The following is a 20,709-nucleotide window of genomic DNA, read 5'->3' on the forward strand; positions in this document are numbered from 1 at the left end:
AGAAGTTTCCTGGCAGACTTTCTTTCCTAACTAATTGACCAGAACTGTGTCACATATAGCCATCCTTACCTACAAAAAAGCTGGGAAAGCAAGTAAGCTGGTTGGAACTCCTGCCACTGTGAAAGAAAGCGAGGAGAATGACTTATAAATAGACAACAAACAATATCCGCAACACTGCTATACAAGATCATGAGCAGAGTTACTTACAATGCTTATGCAGGAAGTTACCTCTCTATGATATATCCAGAGAAAAAAAATCCTGCTGCTTGCCTTTGTAAAGTGGGTCTCTATATGGATGAATGCAGATCAGCAAAAAAATTGGAAGAGTTTTGAGAGCTATGACAGAGGAGGGACATCCCCTCTTTTACTTTTGCATGGATGGTTTTACTCTTTGCATGGATGGTTCATGAGTAGGTTCTTCTTACATAGGCTACTGCACCTGAAGATCAATCTTTTAGAGGCTTTTTATTCAAGTAAAAATGGTCACTTGGTTTAACCCCAATCTTTTCAGATCCAAAGCCAGTAGAATCTCTGGAGTATAACAGTCTTTCTACTGCCAAAATATCAATATAATATACATTAATATAACCCTTTTAAAAGGAGACAAAAACAGAAAATCTCGTGCCTGTCAATTCTTACTTTTTTTTCAAACCAATGGAAAAATGCTAAGAAGAAAATGCATTGCAAAAGTTGTGTTTGTTTCTCCACGTATTGGGGGAGAAAAAGGAACTTTCTGCTATATTATCACATTCCAATTTCTGGCCAAACCCCTGAAGTTTTCATCACGCATCATTTTTGTGATTAATGATGTGCACCCAGTTAATGGAAAACAGCAGATTAGGTTTCCACTAATAGTTTTGCAAGTTACGTAAGTCTGCCTGCCTCATTTAGTAACAACCTCACTGTTCAGTAAGAAAGTATGGATTTAATCCCAAAGCAGAACTTAGTTTTATGAATACAAGACAGGTCAGACTTCCAGAGTGGAGAAAATTATGCTTTTAGAGGTATGCTGATCTTCAGCTGAAATTTAACATGGAGATGATACCTAAGGATTTGCGAGGTTTTCCCTATTTACTTCTATTTAGCAATCAATATAAGAATCTACAGTACTTATTTGTGGCCTATAAAATACATAGAATAGCATCTTTCAACCATAGCAACTAAAACAAATGTAATATGATAATTTCTATAATTAGTATACTAAGCTGAAAAGACATCGATTGTTCTGAAAACATACGTGAAAAACAGTTTGTTCCTTATATGTTAGTGGATCACTGCAATGATTATGTCAAAAAGCAAAATTTACATTCGCTGGCTCTAAGTAATTGTAATTTACAAAAAAATACACAGTACAGTAAAAAGCATCTAGGAACAGAGGAATCGACAGAAAAGAATTCTAGTCTCATTTCTACTTCAAATTACTTTAGAAACTAAACTATCTTTTGTTTTTGCTCTCCCCACTACATTTTATATTTACCTCTCTTATGCCATTTAACCATTGCTATGGTATTTCAAGTTATATCTATGTATATCTCACATTTCCCATCTGGACTAGCCTCCTTAAGAGCACAGCAAACATCTGATTTACATTTTTATCTTCTACAGTGCAAAGCTAGACTGCAAACTTCATGAGAAAAGGGACTTTGCCTGTGTACCCCCAGGAGTTAGCATGATGTGACCTCACAGTATATGTCTAATAGTAGATGTTACAACAAATAAAAAACTTGAAAAGAATGACGTGCTTTCAAAATAAAAGAAAATGGGGATATTCTTTAAGAACCACACTAAGCCAACTAATATCAACAAGTTAGGGAATGATCCAAAAATTTCAAAAGAAGAAACTAAATAAAAAATACAAATGGACAATGACTAGCAAATTTGTTAAGCAGACCAAGATTATATCACTACTGTGACAAAAAGGAAAAACAGAACTAAACGTGTCAATGGCTCCCAACACCTACTACAATTTCAAATTACTTTGCCTTTGTGATTTTCTGTGCAAAGTCTTCACCCTGTGTACATTGATCCTTCCTCATCAATCTTCAAGAGAAGATTCAAATATCAAACCTCCATCAAATTTTTGTTTCTTCCTTGATTCTTCTGGACAGAAGAATAATCTCTCTATTCTCTAAACTTCCAAAAGCGTTTATCTGTGCTTCTCTACTAAAATATAGCACTTATTTATTATTTTTTTCCACAGCACCATGCAATCAAGGCTAAGAACAAAATAAAATGACTACAGCTTACGAAAATAAAGAACATAAAGCACAATAACATTGACCTTTGAAAGCTATTCTTTTTTTAACTAGGTATTTTTAACATATGTTACTTAATATAATATATCACATACTTCAATATTATGAAGTTTAGCTGGTAGTTTCTAAGCAAGCAGTACTTCAGAATTTGCATTTTGTCATAATTTTCCCCCAATCTTAAGAATAAATATGCCTTTTAATTATTGAGAAATTTATTGAGGCAAGTCCTAGAATTGATAAAGCAAAGAATAATTTACAACTGAACATATCCCTCTGCGAAAATGTTGTCAAGGCAAAGAATGCCCTTGACTTGCTAAAAGATGGCTGGAATGAAAAACACAATCTGCTACTCGACAGAGCCAGTATTCTCACCCATTCCTGAGTTGGAAAAGCCTTGAAGAAGAACAATTATTTTACGAACAAACAGATCTCCATAAATCATGATGAAAACAAAGTTAAAGTATGAAATACTAAATAATGAAATCCAATGGATCAATTCATGGTTAAGTCTGTCCACATTCTGAAGTTAATTCATTTGGGCAAGTCTAATAAGATGTTCAACACATGAAGTTAGTTGTTTCACAGGGGTCACAGCTAAATTGTTTTATGGTCAAGGCAGTCAGATGGTTTTGTTTCTTCACTAAGGATAACATTATTTATTTAATAGTTTTTTACTTAAAAATTTAACAAAATTATATGAAATATTTCTGAAAATTTATCCAGCTATTTGAACTGGCTTAATAAGAGAGAAAAGGAACTTTTGTCCGGTAAGTTTGTCCCCAAAAAGCAAGTCTGACACATACCTCTGTATACATAGGAGGTGGTTCCTTTCTTACACAAGAAAAGAAATCAAGCCTCCAAATTTCCCTGATGGAATCTCAAAACTGGCCTCCAATATCTGGTATTTAAAGCAGTTGAGTTTCTCTTTAAATATAGAGACATCAGCACCTAAAACACCCATCAAAAAATTCTACCATGTTTTGCCAGCAAACCAGTACTTACCAAACACTTGACAGGATTTGACTTTGAAAGCTATCAAAATGTATGGGAGATTTAATGTTTTTCATGTTACTTTCCAAGAGAAAAAAAGCACATAAATATAGTTTGTTATGTTGGTTGTTTCTAATAACTAATGTACAGGTACAACTAATAATCTAAATGATTAAATTGATGAAAACATCAATCAAGTAATTTACTGAGCACTAAGCACATGAATAAAAAGTACTCTGTTGTTTGCTCTCATTGATTAAGCTTTGCAGGTTAAGGAAAAATGTGTGAGAGCAAAATAATCACTTAAGAAATTATCTATGGCTCAAATTTTAATCTGCAACAATGAGACATTTACCCATAGCTTCCATGTATTTATTTAGTCATCATTTTCTCTGACAAAACATCTCCAAAATGATGTCGCTGGCCAGGTTGAAACTCACCCAGGCACTTTTTGCACTTCTTGCTTAAATACACCACAAGCACATATAATGAAGGGGGTTTTGTCATGCAAAATGAGACTGAACAAAAAATTATTAATCCTGTTCAAAGTGTTGTAACTTAACAATAGAATTAACACCGCAGTAATCAGTGCCATAAGAAAATAATGTTATTAACATCAATGATTCAAAGATAGATCTTTAACAACTTAGAAAAAATAACTACATGTATGTTATTTCTTAGTTACCAGGAAACAGAAATATATCATAGATATATTACTTGCTGGATTTATCAACAGTTACTTCTATGTTGTTATTGTTGTTGTTTTAAAGTACAACTGACAGTCTGATTCCTTAAAGAACTATCTACACAGGAAACAAGTTGTGAACAGGGTTGAATACAGGCAATCTGACTTCAAAACCCACATTTTTAATGAGTCTGCTAGATTAATTTTTATTGGGGGTTTTAATTTGTTTTGTGGAAGCTGACTCTGTTGATAATTTTATTCTGCTGAATCAGAACTTCTTTCTAGTGCTATGTTAAGCTCCTATGACAGATTCTCATGAAATCAGTATAATGATAATGCATTGAGAGAGTGGCCTGGCGATGACAGCCATCAACCCACTTTTGTCAGAGTTGAGCCCACTGATCTTGCAACAAGTGCTCTAGCATTCGTTTTACACACTCCCATCCACCTACCTACCATATCATACATGCAGCCCTCCTGGGGCTGTGGACCCTGAAAAAGCAGATGGCTCTCCCAGACTGAAGAGAAACATCCTTATGCTCCAGAATAACAGAATCAACTAGTACCTAATGAAAATCCATTGAAAACTCAATAAACAGATAACATTGAACTGAAAATCTTACCTGTGGAACCATGCCTACAATGTAGGAGGATTTTAATAAAACAGAAAACTCAACTCAAGATAAAGCAATTAAAGCAAAGCATTTCTTTTTTCCCCTTCAAGAATAAAGACAAACCTCACTTAAAGAAATAATTCATTTTTAAAAGGCAGAAATAAAACTATTAGTTTATATACTGCTTGCTGACCATCATAAAATATACTTTTACACAAATGTATTCTCATTAGGCTTTATAATAAGCTACAAATAAACAAGTCCTTTAAAAGTTTAAATCTAAAGATCTAACACCAAACTGACCTTTTAAAGAAATAACAATATCCAGGGACTGAACCTCATAGTAGGATTACTGAACAAACTCTCCAAACTAGTAAATGAACCTTTTTTTGTTAAGAGTATATAAACTCGGTCACAGAAACATAAAGTAGGTACTGACACTATTGATTATCTGATTTAATCATAATTCAATGAATCATTTCTGAAATAAACATCCAAGGTTTTGTGAATAACTTATCCTTTTTGGCTTATATTTACATGTCATTTAATTGACAAAATTTAATTCATTATTCAATTAATTAATCAAAACTAAAATAATTAATGGAAATGCCTCCCCCTTAACATAGTTCATGAAACTCTATATTACATTTATTTCCCAAATGTTACTTTCAAAAAGTCAGTAAATCAGTCCAGTCTGAAGATTACAATAAACTCAAAAAGGCCATTTCTTCCTGAACAAAGCTATAGAAAAGAATCTGTCAATACATAGCTCTTTGTCAAACCACCAAAAAACTCTGGACCTAAACTTGATTTTTTTAACATGTAGAAATATTTTCCCTAGTTTAAAGGTTTTGTGCCAATGTCTCCAAACACTTCCTCATCAACAGGGTGGGGAAGAAAGAGGAGCAATCTCTCATTACCATGGGATGCATATTTACATCTGTGTGTAACACTTCCCCAACAATGGGGGTGGGGAAGGCAAGAGGGAAATCTCTCATCACCATGAGATGCATATTTACATTGATGTATTACACATATAGTGAGATCTGATGACATCAAAACATACACCAGAAAAGTACAGATGATTACCTGATATTCATTGGGCCAAAAGGTGCTCACTGCTAGCTCAGCCCGAAGCCAATCTCTACCTGTGAATCCAGTCACATTCCAAATTGGATTGGCAAGAGGTCCTTTATTCACCCTAACTAATATGTTCAAAGTGCCAGGATTCAGTCCTTTCTGGCTATATAATAGGTAACTGAAATCAATGCAGTGAGTGTCATTCTCCTTCATTGTAGGCAGCTGAAGTCTGGCCTTTTCTCCAGGGTCGTGATCTGAAGAGTCCACTATCATATAGGAACCTGAAATGACATTACAAATAATAATGCTAAAGAGATATATAAGCAAAGGGAACATATAACAACAAAAATAAACCAATCCATTCTGAACATTAAATTTAACTTAAAAAGACTGTTTTCCAGAACACAGCCATAGAAATATACCAATCAAATAAGTAGATGAACTGAATTCTTACCAGGTAACAATGTTCAAAGTACACATTATGTATTAATTCATTTAGTCTCCACAACAACCTGTTATTATCCTATTTTACAAATGAATTTGAGGCACAGTTAGTAACACTCAAAGCTGGGTTCAAATCCAGATCTCACTCTAAATCTCTGGTATTACTGGACACAAGTCTTTTAATATAATATATATATTATATATATACACACACACACACAACATATACACACACATACACAAAAGTGATACTTTATTGGCCTGGTTTACATAGAGGGTATACCTTTATTTTTCACTATCCAGAATATTATTGTAGGGAGATGTGCTTAGAGTGCAGATAATGGAACCATTTCTAATTTCATATTGAAGTCATCATTTACACAAGTTATGTGATCACTTGTAACATACTAATTTTGAACTTCAGTTCAGGGAATGAGGACACTTTGCAGTGTCAGTGTGAGGGCTAAAGTTAAAAATGCCTAGAGCTGAGGATCAGGACATAGTAGATTTCCCCATCTGGAGTCTCACCAACTAAGGTGTCAGCTAATCATCACTACTATTGGCCCCAGTTCTGTAATAGTCCCTACACTCTTGTAGAGCTACAAGAAACCCAGTTTAAAATCACCAATCTACTCCATTCCCTTTGACTTAGTAAGTGTTCATTGGTTATCTATCATGTGGAGGCACAGGACTCTCATAGCTCACATACAGACTTTCCATTGCAGGCAAAGGCCACAAAGTACAAAAATGTGACTTGAACACTGGGCTGCTGCTTTTAGTCCCAGAAAACTCTCCAGTAAAACAACCAATTGTTCTCATGTCATTGTGGATTATTTTAACACAGACACATATCACAAAAATGCAAATATGCCTATTTATTACACAGAAGATGGAACACAAATTTTATTGTAAAATATCCTTTTTCTTTGCCAGCATGTAATTTTAAACAAAATCTATCAGATGTAGTGTTACAGAACTCAGTGTTATAAGAGTTGCACTTGACCTTCTCTTCCTGACAACATTCAAAATTAATCAATCTTCTGTATTCCCTCCCCAAAATTTGTACCCATGACACATTAAACACTCGATAATTACTAGTCTAACTTGTTCAATTAACCCTCAACAACAGATGCAAATCATAGCAGAGAGGATGGTGTCAACTATTTGAGAAGCTGAATTTCAAATGTGACCAATTGCCACTGAGTAGTAGGTACCCTCTGGTTGAGAGCTTTTGGGAAGATTTCTGTAACACTTTAGTATAATCGAAGTACAGAATAAACAGATCATAGTGATAGTGGCTGATATTATTATTCACTTCTTTTTCCTAGTTATCCTCTTCTCTTGTAAGCTAGGATTCTTTTTTTTTCTCTTTCTTTCTTTCTTTCTGAGTCTCACAGATGGCACATTAATAGAATAAATTGTCCGTGTATATTTTGGAGAAATTATGTCTTTATTTTTAAACAGAACATCCTGGATCCCAACCCAATTTATAGAAGCAGGATGTTTCTAGTCCTTATTATATTCACATTCTGAAGTCAATGGTTGATTTAGCAAGATGTCTTTCAGATTCACTACTGCATAGCAGGCCAATTATTCCTTTTAATGAGGACCAGCCCTGAGATCTTGGATAAGTTACTTAGTGTTTGTTATTGGGCCTCAGCATCTTCACAAACCTGTAGCCTATTTCCCCACTACTACAACAGTCTTTTTTCCCCCTCAATGGAATATTATGGCAGTAGTGCATTTAAATTATTTTCAGAGGTCTGTATCAATTATGGCTTCTGAATATCAACTTTAAAGTAGTAATCTCTAAATGATTTACTGGCTTTCTAATAGTCATTTTCTCCTATTATAAAATAAACTTTGTTGTAAAAATATGCTTTGTGTCACATTTTAATTATACAGCATAATATTTACTATAAAGACCATTCAGGAATTTTCAGTCAGTTGTACTCTTAAGCTACAATAATTATTTTTCTTATTAAGGAAACAGGATAGGCAAAGTATATTCATTTGCAGGTATTATCAATTTGATCATTAGGAATACAAAAGTCACAAAATAAAAGCTTTGTGAATAGTCTACACTATTTCAACATTTCAAGCAAGTTAAATAATAAAGAAAAATAGTGTTGATAATTCATTTCTATAGAATGTTTCTGCTAAATGGCCCACTTTCAATAATGCCTGACTACTGCCACATTCCCTGAGTGCTCTGGAATAATAATGCATTTATTGCACAGCTCCAGACAGGAAGAATCAAGTACTAGCACCAAAAAGCCGTCTAAATCCTTCTGCCTACTGCCTTGATATAATGGCAATTTATCCAGTAGGCACTAGGGAGGGAGCTGCCTGTCTGACCCAGTATTCCCTTCCATCATCCCAAACACAGAAGATACTGTGCTATTCTTATTAACATCTAAAAATTACTTCTGTAGTCTCCCAGAATAACTGCCTCCCAATCCTTACACTTGGGAAATTATACAATATGTACTTCCCTCATACTTTATGTTATAATTTAAACTTATTTACAACTGTTCTGTTACCAGCTAACTAATTCCTCAGATTTCTAACAAGAGTTTAGTTATCTCAAGGCTTAATAAAACATCTATGTTGCCACACATACAATGTACTAGCTTTTAATTAAAACTTCTTTAAAGTGGCCTTATGAATATTCCTTACAGTCTCTTGAGCAACAGAGTTCTCAAATATATCATTCAAGACAGAGAAAACTGTATATGCTTTTTATTTGTTTGTTTTAAGTGCAACCTTTGTATAGAGCAATTTGACATCAAAGACCTTTAAGAGATATTCATGAATAAAACACCAAAAGCAATTGCAACAAAAGCCAAAATTGACAAATGGTATCTAATTAAACCAAAGAGGTTCTGCACTGCAAAACAAACTATCATCAGAATGAACAGGCAACCTACAGAATGGGAAAAAATATTTACAATTTATCCATTTGACAAGAGGCTAATATTCAGAATCTACAAGGAACTTAAACAAATTTACAAGAAAAAAAACCATGAAAAAGTGAGTGAAAGATATGAACAGACACTTTTCAAAAGAAGACATTTATGCGGCCAACAAACATATGAAAAAAAAGCTCATCATCACTGGTCATTAGAGAAATACAAATCAAAACCACAATGAGATACCATCTCACACCAGTTAGAATGGCAATCATTAAAAAGTCAGGAAAAAACAGATGCTGGAGAGAATGTGGAGAAATAGGAATGTTTTTACACCGTAAGTGGGAGTGTAAATTAGTTCCACCATTGTCGAAGACAGTGTGGAGATTCCTCAAGGATCTAGAACTAGAAATACCATTTGACCCAGCAATCCCATTACTACGTATATACCCAAAGGATTATAAATCATTTTACTATAAAAACACAGGCACACGTATGTTTACTGCAGCACTGTTCACAATAGCAAAGACTTGGAACCAACCCAAATGCCCATCAATGATAGCCTGGATAAAGAAAACATAGCACATATACACCATGGAAAACTATGCAGCTATAAAAAAGAATGAGTTCACATCCTTTGCAGGGACATGCATGGAGCTGGAAACCATAGTTCTCAGCAAACTATCACAAGAACAGAAAACAAAACACCACATTTTCTCACCCATAAGTGGGAGTTGAACAATGAGAACATATGGCACAGGGAGGGGAACATCACACACCAGGGCCTGTTGGGGGGCAGGGGGAGGGATAGCATTAGGAGAAATACCTAATGCAGCAAACCACCATGGCACATGTATACTTATGTAACAAACCTGCAGGTTCTGCATATATATCTCAGAACTTAAAATATATTTTAAAAAAAAGAGAGATACATGCCTTCTGGTCTGGGAATTTCATGTCTACAAATGTATATTAGATAAACCATCAGATATGTGTAAAAGATACAGGTTTAAAAGATGCCTAACTCATTACACTATTTAAAATGGAGAAAAATTAAGTATTCTTAATATTCAATAATCAGTAATTTGCAAAATTATTGTAAATCAATTTAATGAACAATAATGCAGTCATTAAGAATTATATTATTTTAAAACATTTTATGGAACACATTTATAATGTGTTAAGTAAAATATGCAGGTTGTAAAATATTAAACCCACTTATGAAAAATGCATATTTAACTTAAATAAATACATCTGTGTAAATGTGTGTATATTCACATATGCACACACATAAACTTGTACATATGACTAGAAAAATATATAGCAAAATCTTAATGGTATATTATCTGGTGGGCTGTAATTGTCTTCTAGGTTTTCAAAAAAGTTTTTGCGTATGTACAGTTTCTGAGAGTTCTATAATGAATAGGCATTAGATTTGCACTTTTTTATTAAAACAGACTACATGAATACTATCGTACAAGAGGAAAATCAAATGAATAATGATAAATACTTAGTAAACAAACACAGGTGGGTAATTTTAGTCTTTTAAAAATAAATCCTATTTGTATCCTACAGATTAACAGCATCTTGGCATTCAAAACACACAGTACAAAAATTGAGTACTACTTATTCCAATTCACTAAAAAATAGAAAGGCAGAGAAGACTTAAAACAAATGGCAGTTTTGCTAAAAGAATGGCCAAGGAAAATAACATAATCTAGTATCTAGATGAATATATAATGCCCTATGGATTTTATATATTAGTGATTTTTTATCTTTAAGCTACACTTCTATGAATAAGGTATTTACATGGGAAATTCAATTAATAGTAAAGAAAATTAATTACAAATAGATTTCCATACTTTCTTCTAAAACTCCTTTAAATATGTATGTGTTGGTATACTTTAGTACACTAACATAATATTTGTATTGTCAGTTATTATTCAAAATCTGTTGAATGTGCCCTATAAACTAAAAGAAAAATTTCAACTTCTCTGCTTAGTATTCACAGCTTTCCATGATCTTATCCCAAAGTAACTTTGGTCATTTTACCTCCCACTTCTCTTCACAAACCACCTTCTCCAGTCCGACACACCCCTCACTATTTTCTCCACACATCATGCCAGTTTTCTTTCTTCGAACTGTCTCATAGTTTCTAAATGTCTAATTCTGGCCCCCAATTATACACTGCCTTTGTGCCAATTTTAAATGATTTATATGGATATCATTTGTCAACCTCAGAAGGGTAATTATGTTCTCTTAGAAAGCATCTGACTTATTCAGAGTCCAATTAGAAGAGAGAAGCCGCACAGTAAACTTAACAGTGAAAACGTAATATAAAGAATTACTACCTATAAGAAGGTAGAAACTTTAAAGCTGTGAAGAAAACCTTAAAGAATAATCAAAGTACCCAAGAAAGAAATCAATGTAGACAGGGGAGGTTGCTGAGAATCAGATTTCCTTAAAGAAGGTGCAGTTGCAGCTCACGGAATGACAAAGTCTGCTGGGTCACTCAGGCCAGAGCCGGTCCTGCTCTAGGGAAGCAAGGGAAACAAGACACATTCTCCCTGCAGTAGAGTGGCATGAGGCCTGGGGTATGTGTGTGCCACAGCAAGGCGGTCACCAGGCCAGGTCTGGTGCTACAAGCTCACTGAGGGACTATGTCTGCTACATGCACACAGCTCTGTCCACTGTGCAGTACCACCAACAAAAAACAACCCTAGGATCACAATTCAACCAAGAATAGATGTTCCTTCTTTCTTAAGTGTCTCTCCAGTGCCCTCTACTGACAAAGCTTAACACTGCGCCAGTTGTAAAGCAGAACCGCTTTACAGGGTCAAGTGCTGCTATCACAGAGCAGGTAATGAAGGATAAATTTTAAGCTCCGGGGCAATAAATTGATAACTGGCACCCTATCTAATAAGGGTTTTGCATACAATAGAAGTCTAATAAACACTTGTTACTTGATTAGTTAGATTACCAATTGAAAGAGGAGGCAAAGACATTATTTAATAACATGAACAATTGAGGCAGCAGTAGCTTTAATTATATGTGAGACATATAACCAGAAAATGTCAAAACAACAACAAAAAGAAAAACAAATGAAACTAGTTTATGCTGCTTTCAAACATAAGGATTTAATGAAAAAGTATAATGTTTGGAAGTACATATTTAATGTATTTGTCAGAGCCACGCTGGTATACATAAGAAATCTTCTATTAAACAAAGGTTCTCAAATGTTTTAGTCCCAGGGCCCCTTTATACTTGTGATATTAAGGATATCCAGCAGCTTTTGTTTCTGAGTTACATCAATATTGACCACATTAGAAATTAAAATGGAAAAAATTCAAAAATAATAATTTAAGATTAGCAATGATCTCATAATTTACTATCATATTTTCATGAAAAATAACCATTTCCCAAAATAAACAAAAAAAGATAGCAAGAAGATAAGCATTGTTTTACTTTTACAAATCTCTTTAGTGTCTGTCTCAATAGAAGACAATTAGATTCTCATTTTTACTTAATCTTTCAATCTGTTTGTAGTATCATGCATCATGTAACCTCTGGGAAATTCTTCTATTCATTCATGAGACAATAAAAGAGAAAAAAGGAAAACTGTATCTCAGTGTTATTGATAAACAATTTTGACCTCATGGATCACCTGAAAGAGTATGAAGATCTACAGAGATCTTTGGATCACATGTAGAGAACCCTATATTTTAATATACATAAACCTTTTTATCACTCTGCTCTAATGAGAACATTATTAGTGCTTTTATTTATGTTGAGTCTACTTCACTCATTCAGTCTCTGCACGGTATAAAGATGTACTCTATAAAATCAGTTAGAAAACAAAATCCTTCACCGGAGTGTTGGATGCCTGAAGAATAAAGATGAAAAAAGCTGAAATTTTCTACCCTAGTACAAAGGATATATTAGTCAGGGTTCTCCAGAGAAAAGGAGTATATAGATAAACAGACACACACACACATACACACATACATATACACTATATATATATATTATATATATATCAGGAGATTTATTATAAGGAATACGCTGATATGATTGTGGAAGCTGAGAAGTCCAGACTCAGGACAGGAAAGCTGATGGTATAATTCCAATCTGAGCCCAAAGGCCTGAGAAACAGGAGAGTCAATGGTATAAATTCCAGTTCAAGTCCAAGTCTGAGTCCAATAACCAGGAGAGCCTATGGTGTAAGTTCCAATCTGAGTCCAAGTCCAAAGGCAGGAGACTGATGTCCCAGCTTGTAAACAGTCAGACACGGGGAAATTCTTACTCCTTATTCAGCTCAGTACTTCAAGCGATTGGATGAGGCCCACCCACATTGGGGAGGGCTATCTGCTTTACTCAGTGTACCTTTCAAATGTTAATCACATCCAGAAACACACACACACACACACACACACACACACACACATCCCTAGAAATAATGTTTAACCTAATATCCAGGTACCCTATCGCTGAGTCTAACTGACACATAAAATTAACCATCACAAAGGGCTTTCTTCCACTCTAGTCTCCCACCATCAGAGAATCAGATTGTTATGTATGAGCAGAAGAGTACAGAGGACTAAGTAATATTCTATCCTCATAAGAAAAGTATTTTTATGTGTTCTGAAGATCATTTTGAATAGCTACCAAAGCACCAACGCACTGTGCAAAACAGCTAGCTCTTGGCATTGAGTGAGATTTTCCCAGTAGTAACAAAGCACATGCCAGAAACTGTTGGTGTAAAAAAACTAAAGACACTATACAATAATATTGCTTCATGCCCAGACAGCTTAAGAAGCAATAATCAGAATCTCTAAGTAGAAAGAAGAGTGACAAGTGAAATCACTATTTGGGTCTCAGCCCATTTGGGATTTTTTTTTTTTTCTGTATTATAAAATTAATGTCTCTAAGTACTTCTGTTACTATTACCTTTGTGGTGAAGGCAATGCCATTACCCGCCTTTTCATATCTTTCATCTTTTCATTTCTTTTTTCAGGCCTCTTCTCCCACCACCACTTTTTTCATCTGATTAAGTGGCAACAAATATAACCAATTATTAAAACTAAGGACTCAGTAATCAAACTAGGAATCAGTTTGATTTTTCCCTTCTTTTAATTAACTAGCAAGTCTCATTGTTTCTACTTCCGAGCTCTCCCCTCAATCCATTCATGTCTCTTCATAATCACTAGTTTTACCAAACTCCTATTACCTCTCAGGAGGACAAACAGAATGGAATCTTAGCAAGTTTTATGATTTCCACACTACTAGCCCTGCAACCGTTTCTGATAGGCAGCCAGGTTAATTTTTTTAAATCTTTCTCATCTTCACATTGCATTGAGAATAAGATCCAAACTCTAGCCCCACCCCTCAGCTTCAATATGATCTAGTGCCTGCCTTCCTCTCCAACATTATTTCTTACACCTCTCTTCCCTTACATAAGATGTTCCAGATACAATGGGCTTTTTCTGTTAAAAAAACAAAAAACAAAAAAAAACACCTAAGCTTATGCTTGTCTCAGTCTCCATGCACTGGACCTTCCTCTGTTTGAAATGCTCTGTCCTCAGCTGGTTGATTTTCATCATTCATCTATTGGTGAAGCATTCCTAGGTCAGTTAAATAAAGTAGTTCCTTCCAAGCTTCTTTCTAACATATCACTTTTTATTAGATGCTTTATAGCACTTGCCACTTACTGAATTCAATAGTTTACTTAATTGAAAAACTCCATGAAAAGCTGGGATTTCATGTATGTTGTTCATCCAAAAATCTAGAACAAGGTCTGGAGTTTTCAGTTTGAAGTTGAATGTTTTATTAAAAAGTCGGACAATTATGTATTTGTGCTTCCTGCGCTGCATTCCCATAGCACTTACATAATGCTCTTTTATGTACAAAATATACCATATCTATCTGTGCATTCCCAGAACCCTAGTACAAGCTTTTTTTTTTTTTTTTTTTTTTTTTTTGAGACGGAGTCCGGCTCTGTCGCCCAGGCTGGAGTGCAGTGGCCAGATCTCAGCTCACTGCAAGCTCCACCTCCCGGGTTCCCGCCATTCTCCTGCCTCAGCCTCCGGAGTAGCTGGGACTGCAGGCGCCCGCCACCGCGCCCGGCTAGTTTTTTGTATTTTTTAGTAGAGACGGGGTTTCACCATATTAGCCAGGATGGTCTCGATCTCCTGACCTCGTGATCCGCCCGTCTCGGCCTCCCAAATTGCTGGGATTACAGGCTTGAGCCACCGCGCCCGGCCAGTGCAAGCTTTTAAGATTAGAAACCTCTTTGGCCTCGCCAGCCCCTAACAGAGGGGCTGTGTAATCTGTAAACTCGGCAAGCTCCACTGAAGGTAAGGAAAAACATTTTTTTAAGTATTTTTTTTTCAAAGATAGTTAAAGAGAAAAAAAAAGGTAAAATTTGAAATGATAATAAGCAAAGCTTTCAATCTTGAGAATAACCCTAAAATATTCCACTAATTTGGTTAAACGGACATCAGTGCCATCACTTTTGTACAGTCTATTTTAATTCTTCAAACTTTTACATTCTATTATTTCTTAAGATGGATGCTTCTCTTCTAACGAAGTCTATCCCCTACATCATACAGTTTGTTTCTAAGACAGTATGAGGCAAATGTTACAAAATGTCAGAAAAAGAAAAAGTAAACTTTCCCCCCAAACTCCAAAACAAATGAACTGAATTTGCATCTTTGTAGGAGTCTACTTCCAACAACTTTAGTCTCCTTAAAATGTCCCTCCATTGCCTTGTAAAAATATAAACCCATTTCCTTCACAGTCTGAAGGATAAAATTTCTCTTGATCTCTGAAGAAGTGCTTTGTATTTGTTCTAGGTAGCCAGCTTACATTTGAAAACAGAAAAATGTATGGATTTCAAATAATAGCTTCTAAAACCTTCAGGCAACACAGAAAACTAAAATGAAAGTTTCAGTAGAAAGTAGCACATTTCTCCTTCTTAGCAAGTGGGTGACCTCATGGAATTTACCCGCTACATATTAAGATTTAGAAACTTGGCCAAGCATTGTTCTATAGTTTAATTCCCTTCCCCTACTATATCTTAGAGAGACAAAAAGCAAGTACTTGGCCATTACTTTGACAAAGAAAATTGCTAGTTTCATCTTTATGACACAGGAAACCTATGTCATAAATTGTTGAAAGGATTAGTGCCATCTGTTTCCTATTTCAAAGTGGCTAATTTTATAATAGGTTTTGAGTTCCTTTCCAGTACCTTCCAGTACTCCAGTTTTCCCTACTTCCTACATATCTATTTACTTGTCTATCCTGGGCAAATAATTTAACCTCTCTCTGTCCTGTTTCCTCATCTTGAAGTGCCCACCCCACTGCGGTCCAGTGTGCAGACTAAACAAGACTGCCTCCATGGTGTGCCAGGGCACACTGACAAGAGGAATAGATGGGTCCTCAATACTTGTTCCTTTAGACATATTCATTCCTTCCTCCAACAAACAGTAAGGAAAACAAAACTAGAAAATGTATGAAGAGAACACTTTCAAAGTTTAAAAATGAGTTGACAATGTTAAAGGATGGTACTTTTAAAAACTTCCAACTTAATGGCACTTAACTTTCATAATCTTTCTTAACCCTTCCCTTCACTACTCTACCTATCCCTTTCATCCCAATGTGAGTCAGGCCTCTTTCTCAGTCCTATCCTTTCTATTCCTCTCTAACCCTCCCTCTCTCACTCTTTCTTTGAAATCTGAAGTAAATTTAAAGTATTGTTGCCTCATCGCCCACTCCCAGAAACACACACACTTACTTCACCAACAATTTTAAAGGACTCATAGATCTAAGTTTAAGAACTCTTGTTTTAAGATTTCTCCAATTTCTGAAATCATAGCACTCTCCTAACAGCTATCCAACCTGCATAACTTTTATGTTACATGGTAGTGAAAAGTTTTGAGAAGCACCTGTTAAAATGAAAAGCAACTTAAGAGAAAATAATCAGAGTAACATGACCCCAAAAGGCAATAAAGTCTTTGTCCTGTGGCCAATTTGTAATCATTACTCGCCTTTTCAAAATATCCAAGATTGAAATGAACAATTAAAGGTAAGAGAAGGTAGTGTGGCCTGTGGTCCCTGGAAACTGCCTGAAGACTAAAAATCATGCTAACAATTCCCACCTGGTCTGGATACACTTCAACACTGTTAAACATTAAAGACCAGAACTGAAGGTCTAAAGAGAATGAGCGCACAACACGTCTATGATTTCCATATAAATGAATATTATCAAAATCAAAACATTCTACTCAGTAGTTGCATTATGTCTGAATGTACCAAATTTTTATTTTTTGCTTCCCAGTGCATATTAAAGTTATGTTTACACAATACAATAGTCTATTAAGTGTGCAATAGTATGTCTTAAAAAAGGTATATAAGGTATATAAAATATATATCTTAATTTTAGAATAGTTTATTGCTAAAAAAAAAAAAATACTAACAATCATCTGAGCCTTCAGCAAGTCATTATCTTTTTGCTAGTATAGGGTCTTGCCTCAAGCTGAGGGCCGTGCTCTGGATTAGGCTTTGGCTTAAGGGAATGCTGTGGCTGGTTTAATCTTCCATCTAGACTACTAAAACTTTATCCATGTCAGCAATAAGGCTGTTTCACTTTCTTATCATCTGGGTGTTCACTGGAGTAGCACTTCCAATTTCCTTCAATAACTTTTCCTTTGCATTCGAAACTTGGCTAACAGGCACAAGAGGCCCAGCTACCAGCCTATCTCAGCTTTGATATGCCTTCCTCACTAAGGTTAATCATTTTTAGTTTTTGATTTAAAGTGAGAGACCTGCGGCCGGGCACGATGGCTCATGCCTGTAATCCCAGCACTTTGGGAGGCCGAGGCAGGTAGATCACAAAGTCAGGAGATCGAGACCATCCTGGCTAGCATGGTGAAACCCCGTCGCTAATAAAAATAGAAAAATTAGCCAGGCCTGGTGGCGGGCGCCTGTAGTCCCAGCTACTCGGGAGTCTGAGTCAGGAGAACGGCGAGAACCTGGGAGGTGGAGCTTGCAGTCAGCCTGGGCGACAGAGCCAGACTCCGTCTCAAAAAAAAAAAAAAAAAAAAAAAAGTGAGAGACTTGCAGTTATTCCGTTAAGTTGATCATTGACAGGCCACTGTAGGGTTATTAATTTGCTTAATTTCAATATTGTTGTGTCTCAGAGAACAGGGAGGGCTGAGGAGAGGAAGAAAGACGGGAACAGCCGTAGGTGGAACAGTCAGAATACATACAACATTTATCAGTTAAGCTCACCATCTTATACAGGAGCTGGTGGTGGTGCATGAAAAAATTACAACAGTAACATCAAAAATCACTGATCACAGATCACCATAACAGATACAACAATAATAATAAAGTATGTAATATTGTGAGAATTACCAAAATGTTACATTTTGTTACACAAAATGAAATACCGTGAGAATTATCAAAATGTTCAATTTGTAAAACATGCAATATCTGCAAAGTATAATGAAGCAAAGCTCAATAAAACAAGGTATGCCTGTAGTTGTACTGAATGATGTAAGTTTCCTTCCAACTCAACTAGTCTATCATTCTGAAAGTTCCCACCTTTCAGACAACTATAACCTAGAAGAACTAAAGTACTTTTAGTACAAGAAGTACATGAAGAACAACTAGACCTTACTGTGACTCAAAACTAATAACAATTGTAACTATTCAATTTTATAACTGTAACAATGGTCACTGCTCCTAAATAAGTAAATGGCAAGTAATGATCAATTAGAGAAGAACTCAGATTGAACAAAGTTTTTCAACTCAGTTCTCAGGAACAAGGATAATCAGGTCACAGGGGCAGTTCAACTGGCCACCAAAGAAGTTTCTTCCTTCATTAAACTTTAAGTCCACTAAAGTTCTTAATTATAATAAAAGACACTCCATGAAATACTCAAAAGGAAGGAAAAATATAATCTTCCCCATTATCCAAATGAAAGCAGATACCTGTTTATTAAATGGTTAAGGCTGGGCGCGGTGGCTCACACCTGTAATCTCAGCATTTTAGGAGGCTGAGGAGGGCTGTTCATGAGGTCAGGAGTTCGAGACCATCCTGGCCAACATAGTGAAACCCTGTCTCTACTAAAAATACAAAACTTAGCTGGGCATGGTGGCGGGCACCGGTAATCCCAGCTACCTGGGAGGCTGAGGTAGGAGAATCGCTTAAACCTGGGAGGCAGAGGTTGCAGTGAGCCAAGGCCATGCCACTGTACTTCAGCCTGGGAGACAGAGTGAGACACTGTCTCAAAAACAAAAACAAACAAACAAACAAAAGAAATGGTTAAGAATTCAGGCTCTGAAGTCAGAGGCCTAAATTAACAGCCACGTTCTGTCCCTTTCCACCACATCTCCTCTCTACCATTTTACTGAAGAAAATTGGAGGCCTGGAACAGATAAATGTCGAGATATAATAAAAGCACTGTTTGAGAGGATTGTTGAGAGGATTACAGAAGTGGGAACCGTCAAAGGAAAAACATCTTTTCATTTTTTTATTTACAAAGTAGTATCACCTAAACCAAAAATCGGTCTGCTTGTTTGAAACAGTTCTGCCTTAGAGGTTCTAAGACAAGAAAAGGAAAATAAAAGCAAAAGGGAATGATAACAACAACAACAACAAAAATGAGAGACTGAGCATAGCAAAATGAAGAAAAGAGCTCAAGTAGTAGAAGGAAAAAGAGATGAAATAAGTGCTTACACTTTAAAATGTTAAGTTCTGGGAAGATAAGAGAGAAAAGAGGAGAACAGGGCGGTAGAGAAAACAGGGTTATTTTATTTTTCATCTCACCAGTAGCTTCATAAACCATACAAATATAATAAAAGAAACTGAGGTCCTAGGATATAAGAAAGTAAAAGCGAATGGTGTCATCTCCTCAAATTTTGAGACTGGTGCTTTTGGTCACAAGATAATCTCCTATACCTCTAGGTTTTGGTATAAAATATATACTTAAAGAAAAAAAAAAAAAAACCTGAAACCCTTGTAAAGTCCCCTGAGTCTACATTAACTTAAATCAGCTTTAATGAATTATTTAATGGTCCCCAATAATTGAGCAAAGTATAATATTAAATCATATCTCAGGTCTCTGGGATAAGCTATTCTACTTCCAGTGCTGGCAATGCAGTTATTATTTTGAAAATCAAAATTTAAAAGTGGCCAAAACATACCTGGTCAATTTTGAAATGTCACATTGAACAATGGTGAGGAAAGGAAGAGCACGCAAATACTTCTCTGATTATTGCACACAAGTAATTCAACTTCATCTTAGCAAATACAATCACCCGAAGATATTCCTTCAACAAAACATTCCTTTTAAACATAACCAGAAAAGCTGCAGGATGCAAGTGACCTCCATTCCAATAGTGTTTTTGTTTTGTTTTGTTTTGTTTGCCCTGAGAGCAACTGAGAATTGTACTTTAATGTTTTCATAAATGCTAACTTAAGGCTCAATGGGTAAACACAAACATTGAGAAATTGTAGAGTTTTAGTTCCCACACTAATTTTTTAAAGCTTCCCTCTGGGGTGTACTGTAGAAACTAAAATAAAAAACAACTTCAGCCAAAACAAGTAACAGTTAGATCTCAGACCAACAATCAAGCACAGGTGTCCTTCCCCCACCCCAAGGCGCTGGGAAAATGGGAGGTAATTTTTCTCTTATAGGAGGGAAGAAGAAACTTTCAATAGTTTC

General features: G+C 35.5%; 1 protein-coding gene across 1 annotated transcript in view; it reads right to left on the bottom strand.

Annotated features, from left to right (window-relative positions):
• PTPRK (protein tyrosine phosphatase receptor type K) overlaps positions 1 to 20,709 on the bottom strand; it is a 586,650-nt gene that overhangs the window by 374,938 nt on the left and 191,003 nt on the right. The window contains exon 3 of the mRNA XM_017879345.1: positions 5,634 to 5,905. Coding sequence (XP_017734834.1) covers positions 5,634 to 5,905 — 272 coding nt within the window. The remainder of the gene's footprint in view (positions 1 to 5,633; positions 5,906 to 20,709) is intronic.

The sequence above is a fragment of the Rhinopithecus bieti genome, unplaced genomic scaffold (assembly GCF_001698545.2).
Source record: "Rhinopithecus bieti isolate Rb0 unplaced genomic scaffold, ASM169854v2 scaffold_19, whole genome shotgun sequence".
NCBI lineage: Eukaryota > Metazoa > Chordata > Mammalia > Primates > Cercopithecidae > Rhinopithecus > Rhinopithecus bieti.